Source organism: Dryobates pubescens, chromosome 2 (genome assembly GCF_014839835.1).
Source record: "Dryobates pubescens isolate bDryPub1 chromosome 2, bDryPub1.pri, whole genome shotgun sequence".
In the NCBI taxonomy this organism is placed as follows: Eukaryota; Metazoa; Chordata; class Aves; order Piciformes; family Picidae; genus Dryobates; species Dryobates pubescens.
The window spans coordinates 42,375,634-42,390,697 of NC_071613.1; the positions used below are offsets into that span (position 1 = coordinate 42,375,634).

The following is a 15,064-nucleotide window of genomic DNA, read 5'->3' on the forward strand; positions in this document are numbered from 1 at the left end:
AAATAGTTGTGGGAGAACCTATATGTGCAGGTGCAATTTACAGACCTTTCTGAGATTTTTTCCTTAGAGCTGTGAAATACAGTGTTGCATTTAACTAATTGATCAAGTAAACTAATGATTATGACTACAAAACTGAATATAAATTATTTTAAGATCAAGGTAGGGGATGGTGGCAAAAATTATGCATGCCGCTTTACTGACATGGGTATTACCTGGCAATTAAACCAGAGTGTTTCCTAGAATAAGAACTCTGGCCCAGAATTTTGAGAGGAGAACTAAATCTGCCAATTTGTACCTTACTGAAAAACATGCCCAGAAAGTTAACCCATTTCTCAAGTTGTGAATGTAGAACTATTAAAAGATTCCAGCGTTACAATGTTATGGAAATAACGTAATCCTTAAACCACTGGCAGAGTAAGCATGAATCCTTTCTGCATTTCTTTGCATTTAAAAATACTTATTTTCAACACCTTGGCTTATACTCTGACCTCCTAATTTATGAATGTATCTTTGTTATATTTTGGTATCTCGGGTATTGCTGTTAAGTTTTTATTTCAGTGTTTTACTATGAAGGAATTCATAGCATGAAAAATGCACATTGTCTAGAAACTGCCCAGTGCTATTTACTTCTCTTTAAACACAACTGTTTAATTTTTCAGATCATCAGTGTAAAAATGGTGTTTACTTGGGGTCAGAACTAAATGTTTTTTTTTCATAAATTATGCATGAGCATATGCAGTGGCTTTTTACAAGTCAGTTTTATGAACTTACTTTTGTAAATGTTATCTAACTACTGACTGTTTAAGTTGCTTGCTTCCAACTATTTCCTGGCAGTTGTTAAAAGGACTTCCTAATGAAACGCTTTATCCTAATTCAGTATGCTTTGCTACCTGCCTAGATACGAAAGAGTAGTAAATTCATAAGCAATTTGGCTGTACTTGCCTGAAAATTTTCCAGTGCATTAGTTACTGCAAGTCTGCTAGCTATATATTGAACTTCAGTGAATAAGGAAAGCCTAAAAGGGACAATGATATAATGACATTTTAACACTGCTTTGTGCAAGTCAGTGTTGACATTTACCGAAAGAAGGATAATATTCAACATATTTAAGGATATTATCACAGAATACTAGGGTTTGGAAGGGACCTCAAAAGATGACCTACTCCAACCCCCTGGCCTGAGCAGGGCCACTTAGAGCAGGTCATACAGGAACACATCCAGGAAGGTTTTGAATGTCTCCACTGAAGGAGGCTCCACAGCCTCTTTGGGCAGCGTGCTCCAGTGCTCTGTCACCCTCACAGTAAAAAGTTTTTCCTTATGTTCCAGCTTGCACCTATTGCCCCTTGTCCTGTCATTGGACGTCACTTAGAAGAGCCTGGCTCCATCCTCCCAAAACTCATCCTTCATCTATTTATAAACACTAATGAGGTCACCCCTCAGTCTCCTCCAAGCTAAAGAGACCCAGCTCCCTCAACCTTTCCTTGCAAGGGAGATGTTCCACTCCTTTAATGATCTTTGATAGTGCCCTTGTTATTATGTGTGTTCTTGTGGGGTGTACATTTGCCTTCAACAAAAACAGCCATACAAAAAAAAGAAAGAAAAGCATGATTTCTGCATTATATTTTTTCCGAAGCTTAATTCTGTGATTCTCTTACTTCTGAAATTACAACGTAAAGTATGCCTTGAGGAAGGCAGGTACTACAATAAATATTCCTGCTAACTATTAAATACTTTGATATTTTCAGAAAAAAGCCAAAGGCCAACTACTATTTGAACAGATCATGTATCACCTGGACCTTATAGAAAGCGACTACTTTGGGTTAAGATTTATGGATTCAGCACAAGTGGCGGTGAGTAGCAGTACTTTGGTTTTGGTTTGGTTTTGGTTTGTTCAGTCTAAAAGTTAAATCTTAATATTGACCAAAATGCTACAAGAAAGTTGCCCTTTTTTTGAGTTAAGGTTTGTGCAGAAGCTCTATGGAGTTTTAAAGTGACTCCAAGCTAAATTCCAGCTCAAGCATTCTAATATATTACAACACTGTTGTCTCTTCCGTTCTTGTCTTCTCCTTCTTCCTGTCACACCTTCTGTTGCCATTAGGCAGACTGGGCCAGTAGCACCCCAGAGCCTGGTGTGTCATGTAGAAATTCTTGTTGCTGCTGATGCAGGGAGGAAGGGGCAAAGATACAGTGTGTGCCTGGCCCTTTTTTGTTCAGCAGCATAGAAAGTTTTCCTTTGCCGGTGCCGTCAGCTTTCTTATCATCAAAAGTGACCTTGTTAATGTCTGCTTGGGAAAAAAATGTGGCAAGAGGGGTATAGCTTTGATTTTCACAAGTTGGTTAGGGCTCAGTCTTACAGCTGGAGATTCTGGGAAGAACATAGATGTGTTTGTGTGTACCAGAGCAGAGGGTTCTTGGCAAGCCTTGAGTTTGTGAAGTTTATTGTGTGTTTGTAAACCGTGACCTCTTTTGAAAACAGAAGCACAGAGTATTGTTTATCAGAAGCAACCACCACTGGTGCCTAGTCACTTTTGGTGTTCCCCTAGGCTTCAATACTGGGACTTGTCCTCTTTAATATTAATGATCTGGATGAGGGGACTGAGTGCGTTTCAGTAAGTCTGCAGATGAGACCAAGCTGGGTGGCTGTGTTCATCTGCTAGAAGATAGGGTAGGTTTACAGCAGGATCTGGACAGGTGAGATGACAGGGCCAAGACTAATTGTATGAAGTTCAACAAGGCCAAGTGCCAGGTCCTGAACTTGAGTCACAACAACCCTGTGGTAATCTACAGACCAGGAGATGTGTGGTTGGAAAGCTGCAGCTTGGAGAAGGACCTGAGGGCATTGGTTGGCAGTCAACTGAATTTGAGTCAGCAGTGTGTCCAGGTGGCCAAGAAAGGCAATGGCATCCTGGCTTGTATTAGAAACTCTGGCCAGCAGGAACAGGGGTGTGATCATCCCCTTGTAGTTGGCACTGGTAAGGCCACACCTCAAGGATTGTATGCAGTTTCACACCCTTTACTATTGGAAGGATATTGAGGTATTGGGGCATGACCAGAGAAGGCCAACAAGGTTCCTGAAGGGCCTGAAGCACATGATGTACAAGACACATCTGAGGAAGCTGGGGTTGTTCAGTCTGGAGAAGAGGAGGCTTAGGGAAGACCGTATCACAACTACCTGAAGGGAGGCTGGAGTGAGGAGGGGCCCAGCCTCTTCTCCTTGGTGTCATATGACAGGACTAGAGGAGATGGTTACAAGTTGCACCAGGGGAAGTTCAGGCTGGATATTGGGAAATATTTTTTCACAGAGCGGGTGCTCAGGGTGCTCAAGCGGTGTGTGGACCTGGTGCTTAGGGACATGGTTTAGTGTTGACCCTTCAGTGCTGGGTTGAAGGTTGGACTGGATGATCTTGAAGGTCTCTTCCAACCAGTTATATTCTGTGATTCACTTGCAGGCTGTGCAGTTTTATATAGATATTTCTTATGGCCAAGTACTTAATTCTGCCCACATGGATAGTTGCAAGTGAGGGGTTCAATAAGGAGTAGATTTTTTTTGCCTCTGTCATGCATCCCTATAACTTAAATCTTACCCCAGCACCTCTGGGTAGAATTAGATCTGAATTTGCATACTGTGTGTCACTCTTACATGTTAGATGTATGAACTAATTGTGTCTGTGTTTCAAGTCCAGAATTATTTCATTATTAGGGTGGCAGAGTGGAAGCACAGAAGGTTGCTCTTGAGATAAATACTTGAATTGTTTGGGGTTGTCATGCAAAATGGAGGCAATGACACATTCCATTACTTCTGTGATGGTCACGATCTGCTATGATCCAAAAGTGGCATCTTATTTGTTACAGCTTCATACAATGGCAAAAAACTCCCCAAGTTTGAATCTGTGGCAGAAGCCAACAGCTTTGGGTACAGTGTTACCTACCCCAAAGCACACTTACAACATGATGGCTTCCTTTCAGAGTTATGGTGATCTGACTTTTATGCTTAGCTTGAAATTGTAGAGAACGTGCTATTTGGAGAAAATAATTTGTGTTCAGCATCTGAAGCAAACTTCATAGCTGGCAGGATTAGCTGCTGCTGGGCTGCAGTTCCCAGTAGTAAAAGTAGTTTTAAACCTTGTACAGCCATATAATCCCAAGGAGCAAAAAGAACACTACACAGAGGGATGTCATTCACAACTGTGCATATATATCCTGACAACAGCAATGTGGACACAACCCATTTCATACTATTTGATATTTATTAAAAATCATGTTAGCTGTTCTAAACCTGTGCAGTCTAGGATGTTGAGTATTGATAGTGAATGACTCCATTGCATTTACCATTTTGCTTCAGGAAAAAAGTAATCTGTATGTTTTGGGTATCCTGACTCAATTTCTGCCATGTGGCTTCTGAAGTATTTCTGTTTGCCTCTAGGATCTTGTAAGAGTTCACAGTGGGTTAGTTATAACTGGTGAAAATATCTATATAGTAAACTTATTTTCTCTTCTGTTAGCAAAACATCGTTTCATATTGAAATGGAGAAATTAGAGTTAATATTTTCTGCCTCAGCAATGGCTCATGGCTTGCTTTTGTCCAGCAAATTGTTACTTCCAGTCCAGACAGCATCTGATTGAGTATTTGATACTGCACTATCTACCAGGTACAAGCCATTTTGAATTTAGTTTGCTTCCTTTTCTTAACTATGTGTGACTGAAGAGAGGCAGAGCAGAGATAACAATCTGTTTAAACTGGACATTAATGATACACTCTGAAGCAGAAAAGACTGCATTTTGCCAGAAGAGCTGAACAGAGCAGCCAGAGATAATTGCTTTAAGAAATGAAGAGCTGCTGTTATGGAAGCTGTTCTTGCAAAGAGGAGCTGCCATATCCTAGCAGTAACCCAATCTGCAGCTGGAAACAAAGACAGAGACTAATCAAGTGACCTGTCAAAGATTATTCAGGAGACTTGTTAAATAAACAGAGTAAGAATCCAGTCCCTGACTGTGGACAACATTGTCCACTGGCTCTGAAGGAAATTGTCTTTGTGCTGCCTGACTTAAGTGAAGTGTATTGTCTTACTAGTTAGTTGCACCTGATGATATAAAAACACACTGGCAAACTAACAATATGTAGTTAATTTAAAAAGAGAAGTTTTCTGCTTGTTTTAACTACAAGTGAGTTTTCAGTAGATTAGTTTTGAACAATTGAAGAATAGCAGCTGATGTGATAGGTAGATGTTTGAGTTTATGATGTACTGGAGTGTGAGGGAAGCCCAGATAATAGAGATGCTTGCTAATAGGTAGGATTCAAATATTAGCTTATTTCAAGAGGCTTTTGAAACAGTTACTAAACTGAAAAAATTATCATTTTCATGTGATTTCTTTGTGCATTACTAATCTGATGATTAGGAGTGGATTGTTCCCTCTCTCCCCAAGTGAGAGGCAGAAGATGGGGAAAAGGAATTTTTTGCAAGATTGTCCACCATCAGACTTGGTCTGGAAGCCAAGAACTCTGATTCAGGCTGACAATGAACAGCACTGTGTCCAGTGACACACAAGATGAAGCTTACTGTTTGCTTGTTGGGTTATTTGGCTTTTCCTCTAGCAGTGCTAGAGAGACGTTTCTGGTAAGAAGGCACTGAACATGTAGCAGGTGGCAGATTTCTAATTTTAACAGACAGGGTTACAGGCATCAAATACTCTTCCTTCTTGTGTTGGAATTGTGCTGCACATTGTTTTGTTACTCTGACTGTTTAGTGCTTAATTTTGAAAATTACTTGCATAGCATTGCATGAAGTATGCACCCATTAATTACATAAAGTATAGTAGCAGGTTTAGCTTCACCATCTTGCAGACAAAAACCTTGTTTAGCCTATCTTCTTGAAATGTTGCTGGGTTTGGGCTGGGGTTTTTGTGTATTTTGTTTTGGTTGGTTGGCTTTAAATTCTAAAGCAGAGAACTGTTTTAGTAAGGACTTGCAGTACTGCATTCATGTTGCTTTTTGTTTAGCAAACTTTATCTCTGGATTTCAGCAGTAGACTGTGCTGAGCAAACTCTCATCAAAATGTAAACTTTTTGCCAGCTCCACTTGAATTCCATTTTAATCACTTGGAATAAATCTTAGGTTTCCTGACGTCTCTGTGTGTGTCCGTGCATGTGTTTGAGGGTTGTTTTTGTTTGGTTTGGGGTTTTTTTGGTGGGGCAGTTCCCCTTTCTGTTTAAAAGCAGTTCTGTTTCCCTTCTTCCATGCACACCCTTAGTGTTTGGTAAGGTACAAGAGGTCCTGTAGGCAGTGGTGGTAGGAGCTGAGCAGAGCGAAACACACACTATCAGTGCCTGTCGCGGGCCTCTCAGTTGCTTTCCCATGGAATGTGGAGGAGATGAGAGAAAACAGGAGGGAGATGAAACAGACATGCACAACCAGTCCTGGAGCCTGCAAATGACTCTTTGCCATTCTTGTATCTAAATCACCTGCAAGCCTCCAAGTGGGTAGTTTGTGTTTTATGGCAGAGGAAGGAGTAAGTGAATTGTCTCTTACACTAAGTTTATGAAATAGGAAGAGAAATTATATAATTTTCTTAAAGAAAAAAAAATGATTGCTCAACTCTGTTTTTACAGTAGTGTAAGCAATGTTGACATAAGTATTTGCTTCGTTCTTCCTTAAACTTCCAGCTTTATTTAAGAAATATGTAAGATACATTCCAATATTCTGTAGCTACTTCGTTGTAATAGGTACCAGAGCACTTGTAGTTGTGTGAATAGCAGCGCTAGATGGTTCAGTTGTTATGATCTGCAGCTAATATGTCAATCACTGCATGTCCTGGCTGTAGTACAGACTGACTTTACACACTCTCTGCAGAAAGCATGCCTGCTCTGGAGACAGGAATGTGTTTGCACTTGGCATTGCAACCTGAAAAGACCGGTTCTTTCTCATTCCCCTATTGCATTTCTGTCCTCCACGGGCCCCACTGTGAACTCTGCGGCACATAGCTTAACAAAAAGAGTGTAGCTAAGTGTATAATTCAGCTGTGTTAGTTGCAAGGTGTGAGGACTGATCAAACGAGGTGGTGTAACCTGGGCATCGTGAAGCATGCAGGACGTGGTGTGCTAGGTAGTTAGCTCCTGCTGTTGAGTCAATGCAGTGACGCTGAGGAGGGTGTGTGTTCCCTGCTGAACCAAATCACCGCCCTTGGTGGAGGGAGCTGTTCACTCTGCACAGCACTGGGAAGTAGGTCTCTTCCGCTAGCTCTGTGTTAGCTTTCCAGCTTTAATTTCTGGTATAAACTCTTCAGCAGTGGGAGTATATGCAGTCATTTTACAGAGCATAGCATATACCTGTAGATGTTCCTCTTAACTTTCGCATGCTGTGGTATGCACCATAAGTGAAACCCTTCTTTTTCTTCACATCTAGTACATAGCTTATAATTGACATTAGTAGGTGAGGCAGTTACTTCTGTCCTCCTATATGACAATTGCTAAAATGTCTGTGTGAATAGAATTTGGAGAATTAGGTAAAGCTGACTCTTCTGTTTGGACGTGGGCAGCTTTGCTGTTACTGTGCTTGAGTCATCTAAAGAAAATGCCTGAAAGTCAACAGTGTTTTTGTCTCTCCTCTTCCACCCCAAGCAGACATCCTAAACAACTGAGTTCCAGAGCTGCCAGCTATGATTTATGCCTCTCTGTCACATTGTCACTAGCTGACCTGCTGTGTGAACTGTTTGGACAGGATGAAAATTTTAGTAATTACAGTGGCTTGTCATTATTTTTTCTTTTTTTGAAGTGGATAATGCTTTCTTGAAGATTGGTATTATATAAGGTACCACAGGATGTTTCTGTTGTTCAAAACTCACAAAGTTTGTAAAGCAAAAAGAACTTTGAGTAGAGAGAGCTGTGGATTGTGGAAGATTTTGGATTAGATTGTTTTAACAAAGTGCTTGTGATTCCAAGATGGTCATCACTAATGATTACGGTGTTGGTGTTTTTCTTGCTATGAGATTTCTTTGATAATTCAATGAAAGTAATTTATTTTTCAGCATTGGTTGGACAACACAAAAAGCATTAAAAAGCAAGTTAAAAGTAAGTGTCATTTCTGTTTTCTCTTGGGATCTTATATTGAGCATACAAGAGACACAGGGAGTTGAAATTGGGGGGAGCAGCAGGGCAGTGACCTGTGAGGGGTGAGAAGTCCTAGTGGCCAAAACCTGGCATGGTGCTGCTGATTGTTTAATGACCTCTTCCCTCTGTAGCTCATATTACTTTAGACTAATGTCCTTAATTAAACATCTAGGTGCTCATTAATTATAGTTTAAATGGAGTCAAGGCAGCTGAAGATGCTTTAGTGTTATAGATCATTATCCTAACTATAGGAAACCTTGTCTTAGAGTCTTCATCTCTTGGGGCACCAGGGTTTAGTCCACCAAGTTCTTACCTGCTGCACAAGGGTTTAGTGTGGCATGGTGGTTTCAGTGGTGCATGTTTGGTAAACTGTGACATCAGCCAATTTTCCTTTAGCAGCTTCCTTGCTCTCCACTGTGAATTCTTCAGGGATTTGTGGTGCTGTGTTAATACAACAAAGGTTTTGGGAGCACTGAGTGAGAGAAAATTCTTCCAGTCAGATGGAAGAATCAGCAGAGCGCTGCTTCTTTTTAAGCACTGTTAATCCATTCTTTTGCTGAATTAACTCTTGGTTTTCCAAAACATGATTCTTACACAGATGGATCTGTTAGGTCCCCCCCAAATATGTCTAAACTTCTGTGGAATAAAGGGGCCCAAGTTGTCAGCAGTGGGTATTTCCCAGAGGCCTAGGAAGGCATCACAGAGACCAACTGAGTACCTGGGGGTTTGCTCAGCTGCAGAGCCAAGATGCATAGCTTTCCTGGTGATGGGTAAAGTCCTCAGATACAGGGATTAGGATAGATTTGTGTAGTCTTGTCAGGGTGAATCAACTTAATGTAATATGACTTGTAATGTATAAAATTATTTTATGTGTGTATTTAAGTGTTCTTTCACCCTGATATTCTTCATGCATTTCCCTGTCACAACAGAGTTCCTGCCTTTGGTAGGACAGGGCTAATTTCAGTCAAGTTTTGTGATGTGATTCTGTGTAATGAAAAAATTGCTTCATCCAGTAACTGTTACTGTTCTCTTGAATGAATTCTGCTTTGCAGTTGGCCCACCGTATTGTCTGCATTTTCGTGTAAAGTTTTACTCATCAGAGCCAAACAATCTACGTGAAGAGCTAACAAGGTAAGAGAGATTTTATGCGAGACACCCAAATAAATCCAGGAAAATGCTTTTTGTGATATTTATCTGAAGAGTTGTGTGATATTTGGAGAATTTCTTAGGGCTCCTGGCTTACATACCTTTTTGTAAATGTTTCTAAGGTAGCTTTCACAGAATAAGTGGGTTCTAACATAAAGAGATCGGTGTATTTACTATATTACTTGTTGCACTTGATTTCATTAGGCAATTCTGGCCACTGATCTTAGTATCTTATGCACAATGGACAGGGGTTTTGACTAAAGAGAGTAGACATCATTTGTTACTCTTCTTAGGTTGCTTTTAGTTTCAACCATATATGGTCATCATGTCTCTTTAGGCAGAAAGGCGTTGAATTCCAAGTTAGAATTTTCTCTTTGGCAAAAGTAAGTCTAGTTGATTACTTGATTGATTACTTCTGTGGTCTTTGCAGAGCTTACAGAAAGGAAAAACAGTGTTTTAGTAACATGCTGAGATGTGAGAGTACTGTATGGCTGTAGTATCAGTGAACAACAGGTTCTCCTGATGAAAGCATTTCACAGATCCATGCATAATGCTGCATTTTACGTTGGACTGAAACATACTTGAGGTGCTTTGCCACTTGTCAGTAGCATAAATCTATTGTAAAGACGTTTCTTTGCATTGTCACTACTGTTGATGATCCCTTTTGGAGAGAAGAAAAAATTATATGGCTTTCTTGATAGCTGCAGAGACTTCACTTGTCAGAGGCAATCATTTGTAAGAGAGTGAAGTACATTTGTTTGTTTTCTCAGGTTTATGTCTGTGTAGATCTTCGATCTGCACTTCAGCCAAATCCTTTACAGCAAAACCAGGAAGATTACAGCAGCATTACCTCTTACAGCCATATGTATGCTGTGGAAACAATGTCATAACTGCTCTGCTTTAATGCTTTCCTGCTGATCTTGGAAAAATGTTTTGCCTCCCCATTCATATTCTCGAATAAACAACTGTCTTTAAAAATAGTAACCACAGGCAAAATTCAGACCTACATCAGTATCTACCACTATGAAACACTTCCATCTGTCTTGTCTGAGTTCTGCCAGTCCAACCTTGTAGTACAAGTTTTAGCAGGGCAGACCTGAAACCTGAGGGCTTTTAAACCCTGTCTGTCTGCTTAGCTAATCCTCCAGAAGGGGAGAGCAGCAAGTTTTTCTTCTGTCTCCTGACAATTTTGCACCTTAAAGAAGCAGTGAGAAAGGGAGCTCTGCTATGGGCTATCGGTGTCATTAGCAGGGGCTTTGTGAGTATTCCACCATTTCTACACCCAGCAGGACACCCAGCTGAAGCCACTTTGAGCTTCCAGAGGTGCAGCTTGCTCACGTTTTCTGTCAGCTTCCCATCAGATGCCACCAGAGGTCATGTAACACAGCTAAGCATGGGAAGTATGCTTGAATTATTTGCCAGTAGCTGATAAGCACAGACTGGTCACACCCACTACATAGTGGAGGCCAGTGCTCATTCTTTTGATATCTAGGGTCAGTACCAAACAAATTTATTCACCTTGTGGAGCTGGTGTTCAAAATGCTTTGGATAATAAATGGCTTCACAAAGCAGTTGTGGATTTCCAAGGTACTTGTAGAAAAAATGCCTGCATCTGTTTTGTGTTGATGTGTGAGAGTATGAGAAGACACAGGCACATGGTGGAACAGAAGTAATGTCTTTGGCTTTGTGCATAAGACTGAGGTTCATCTGAGGTAGAATTCAGACTGGGTACCATCATGGATGCCAGTGTGTTAGATGATGAGATGATTTCTCTTGTTAAAGGAAAGCTGTGTACCATCATGGAACAAGAGGCTTACTCTTCATGGGTAGCGGATTGGAAGGATTGATGTTGCACACCAAAAGGATAGGAGCTTTGCATTCAATATTTACCCAGTTTCTAAGCAAAAGGAGTACAGAATAAGCAAAGCAGTGAATGAAGGAAAGCTGGCTCTGAACAGTAAACAAGCTGAAAAGGCTGCAGCCTCCTGGGTGTCTTTTTGTCACTTGGCAGGCAGCTTTCTAGGTTAGATTTTAACTAAGCAATCCATATCAGGAACATTTATTCTTGAGAGACATTTAAATACTCATTCATTTATAAGATCAATATGTCTGAATAATGAAGAAAATGTGGAAGGTACAATTGTTCTTTGTCCAAGTGCTATCAGAAGAGGAAAAAAAAACCAGAGACTTATTTAGGTATCTTATTTCTTTTCCATGCAACAATGCAGTTTTGCTTGGGACAACTTCTAGTTTGGGGTTTACTTGATTTGAAATGTGTGCAGCACATACAAACCCAAGTGATAAAGCCTTTAAAGACAACAATGTCAGTCTCTAACTTACTACTGTTGGCTAGATGACACATTAGAAGTATTAATCATGACTCTTCTTATTTAATTTTACAGGTATTTATTTGTTCTGCAGCTGAAACTGGATATTCTTACTGGAAAGTATGTATTCCTAATAAAAATTGTTTATTAAATAAGCATCCTAACTAGACATCATTTTAAACATTTGCAGTGTGTTTAGTATAGGGTTTGTTGAATTTATAGTTGGATAATGACTAAGTTTTGCTAAGTAATGTAATGGGGTTTTCCTAAAAAGCAACTTTTCTATGCATGAGTAGCAGCAGTGGACTGCTTAAGTTATGCAGTGCTTCTCCCTTGTTAATTTCCTGCAAATCTACTCATCCTTTCACTTTCTTACCCCAACCATTTACAATTTCTTGGTGTCAGCTATGAGTTGTTTGCTAAATTGTGTCGTTGAAGGTTTTAACAATGAATTTCTCTCATGGCAGATTAGAATGTCCTTTTGACACAGCCGTCCAATTGGCAGCTTATAACATGCAAGGTGAGTAGATCTGAGCAGGGAAGGGTGAAGTTGCATGAACAGCTTTGTGTAGACTCTGTCCTTGCTATACCCAGAAGATAGGTTCTGTGCAGACACTGGTGATGCAGTGTGAAACACAGCATTTTGACTGTAATTTGGCTGAGAGCATTACTTGATTCCTCAGGAAACAGAACAAGGAGGTTCTGAACATAAACAGCTTTGTCCTAAACTTGTTTTCTCAGGTGCTTGTCTGCAAACCTGTCCACTTTCACACAAGATAGGAGGTTTGCAGACTTCCTGAATTGCTTTGATGTAGTAACACAGTTCACTCCCCAGACCCCCCCGCCCCGCTTTGTGTAGTTTCTACCATATGTTTTCTTTCTTGTACAAACTAGAGACGAAATTATTTTGGTTGTACACTCAACTGAAAAGTCCTGTGTACAAAAACCACCAGATTTTGACTTCAGCTTATTTGTAAAAACATGTTAGTGTTTCACATCTTAGAACTTGCACTTGAGCATTTACAATCAAACAGCTGTTGTTGGTATTTCCTTCCTCAGACAAAAAGTTGACTCTGTTTTTTTCTCAGCTCTGTAGCACTATGCTTGAGTCTTTTGAAACTCTTATTGAAGAGTTGCCTTTAACTTCTGGTTCCAGCTGACTCCACTCCAGCATCCATGGCTTCTCTGATAGCTGTGGTCTGACCTTTAGTTGCTTGCAGAGATTGTGCATGACTCATCTTCATGGCCAATGTCTTCAGGTGTTTTTGGCAGAGGGTGTGATCTTAATGTGAAGTTCACTGTGGTTTCAAGCAGGGGAGCTCACAAAATAGAGGTGGCTTCGAGTATTAGAAATGTCTGCTAGAGTAGGCTTTTGGGTCCTTTTAGGAGGACTCAGGTTGAGTCTACAGCAAATCCCATAATCTCTGTTGTACAGCCTCTGTACAGCCTCTGATGAAGAGAGAATTTGGAAATGTGTTTGTGCTGCACAGATTCTGCGCACAACATTCCTTTTATAAAGCAACGCACTGTTGTACTTTGCATCAGTTCGGTAGCAGGACTGAGTCGCTGAAACTTTCTCCTGCAGATAATTCCCAAACGCAGTTTGTTCTTTAGGCAGGAACTTCTAGTGGCCCTAATAACCTGCAGGTATGGAGAGTTGGAATGAAACTGTAAAGATGTCTGCCTTTTTGTGTAGAAAAAAACCAGTTCAAACACATTCTATAGTTAAGGCTCTAACAATGCTAATATTTTTAAGATACAGGTTCAGTAAATAACTTTCTGGAAAAACAGAGTGATCTAATTAGGCCATATATCCATTGCTTTTTGTTTTGGTCTTTTCTTTCCTCTCTCCACAATGAGGCCCTTAGCAGGGCTTTAATCTTACTCTGACAGCTGTGTACTTTTATTTAAATCAGCTGGAACCTAAGCTGGGTTTGACAGCATTCCTTTCAGCAGAGGCAGGCGTTTTAGTGGGAGTAAATTATTACAGAACTACAGACTTCCTCAGTCAGCATTTAAAAAGGAAGGAAAAAAAAGGGGGGTGGGGGGAAAGACTATTGTTATGCTTGCAGTGTTGAGAAATCCAAGAAGCAGGTTTGTAGATCATATGTAGTTCTTGCACCCGTGGAGTGCTCTGTGGGTGTATTTGACTTCTCCAGGTCTTCCCAAAGACTTCACTACCTTTTGTCTGCACAAACGCCTGTGTAGGAAAACAACAGTTTTTGGCCTGTATCAGACACCCAAGGTCCAAGTTAGAATTATTTCTATTTCTTTTTTTATACTAGCTAAAAATTAAGAAGCCACTTGAAATCACTGGGAGGAGCAAATGCTTAGTGATTCTGATAATTAGGACATAAAGATTTCTAAATGTAAGTTTCAGCATTTTAGGTATATTTCAGTCTTTGAAAGCTGGCCTTAGCATCTGTGGAAAATGGTTGTACTTTCAATGTAGCACAGCCACTGACTAGTATGTTTCAGTATGCTCTCCAAATGGCATCTCTTATTGCAGCTGTTGAGTGTGCAGCCATGGACTAGGTGAGCCGTTTGACCCAGGAGGGCATTTTTTGTGTTCTTAGATGAAAAGGAGAGCGACAAATAACAGCTGCATGTTTGTGCCCTTACCCAGAGTAGTTTTAGCAGGACAGGGGGATTTATAGTCATAAATCCAGAACTTTTGGAATGGACAAATAAGTTTGTAAGAAGTGTCTGAACTGGTTTTGCTTTTTCCAATCTCAGGAGATTTTGTTCTAATTATTTAAGGCAAAATTATATTGTAACTTTAGTCAGCTGTAATCTCAGCAGAAACTTCAGTGATAAAAATGTTAAACTCTGCAAGAAAGGATAAAAAAGTGAATTTCAAGGATGTTGATAACTTTACTTGCAGGAGGCTTATTCAGGAATATATCAATAGCACTTTGTAAAAATTCATGCCAAGCTTTTGTGCAGACAGCGTGACCGTTTGTTTGGTGTCCATAATTACCCTGTCAAAAAAAGATGGTTCTCCAAATCTTGGAGGACTGGAGGAGGAGGAGGAAGGCAAAAAGATATTTACTACTTTAGATTCACTAGGAAAGTATGCAGAAGTTCCTGTTAATATCCACTGCGTTTACTGGGAACATTGCTTGACAATCCTGTTCTTTTGCAGCTGAACTTGGAGACTATGATCCTGCTGAACACGTCCCTGAACTGGTGTCTGAGTTCAGGTTTGTTCCCACGCAGACTGAAGAGATGGAACTGGCCATTTTTGAGAAGTGGAAGGAATGCAGGTACTAGATCTTCCAGTGCATGCTAACCGGCTCATTGCAGTGGTTTTTCTGTGCAAGGACTGTATTCAAAAGATGCTGCTGATGCTTCTTCTTTGGTCTTGTTCAGAAACTTAATTCTAAGATGGCTCTGGTGAAAAATGAAGCTTTTCAAAAGTCTGAGTAAAATGAGGAGGTACAGCATCCTGAAATGCAATTATATTTGCAGCAGTGGTTTCAGATTAA

General features: G+C 40.3%; 1 protein-coding gene across 6 annotated transcripts in view; it reads left to right on the forward strand.

The window, feature by feature from the left end:
- Nucleotides 1-15,064, forward strand: part of EPB41L5 (erythrocyte membrane protein band 4.1 like 5) — a 57,818-nt gene that overhangs the window by 10,098 nt on the left and 32,656 nt on the right. For all 6 annotated transcript variants that reach the window (XR_008463004.1, XM_054176114.1, XM_054176104.1 and 3 more), the window contains exons 3-8: nucleotides 1,746-1,850; nucleotides 8,022-8,064; nucleotides 9,156-9,234; nucleotides 11,652-11,696; nucleotides 12,044-12,096; nucleotides 14,722-14,842. Coding sequence is in view for 5 of the 6 variants with exons in the window: in XM_054176114.1 (XP_054032089.1) it covers nucleotides 1,746-1,850; nucleotides 8,022-8,064; nucleotides 9,156-9,234; nucleotides 11,652-11,696; nucleotides 12,044-12,096; nucleotides 14,722-14,842 (446 nt within the window). In the remaining variant the exon portion in view is untranslated. The remainder of the gene's footprint in view (nucleotides 1-1,745; nucleotides 1,851-8,021; nucleotides 8,065-9,155; nucleotides 9,235-11,651; nucleotides 11,697-12,043; nucleotides 12,097-14,721; nucleotides 14,843-15,064) is intronic.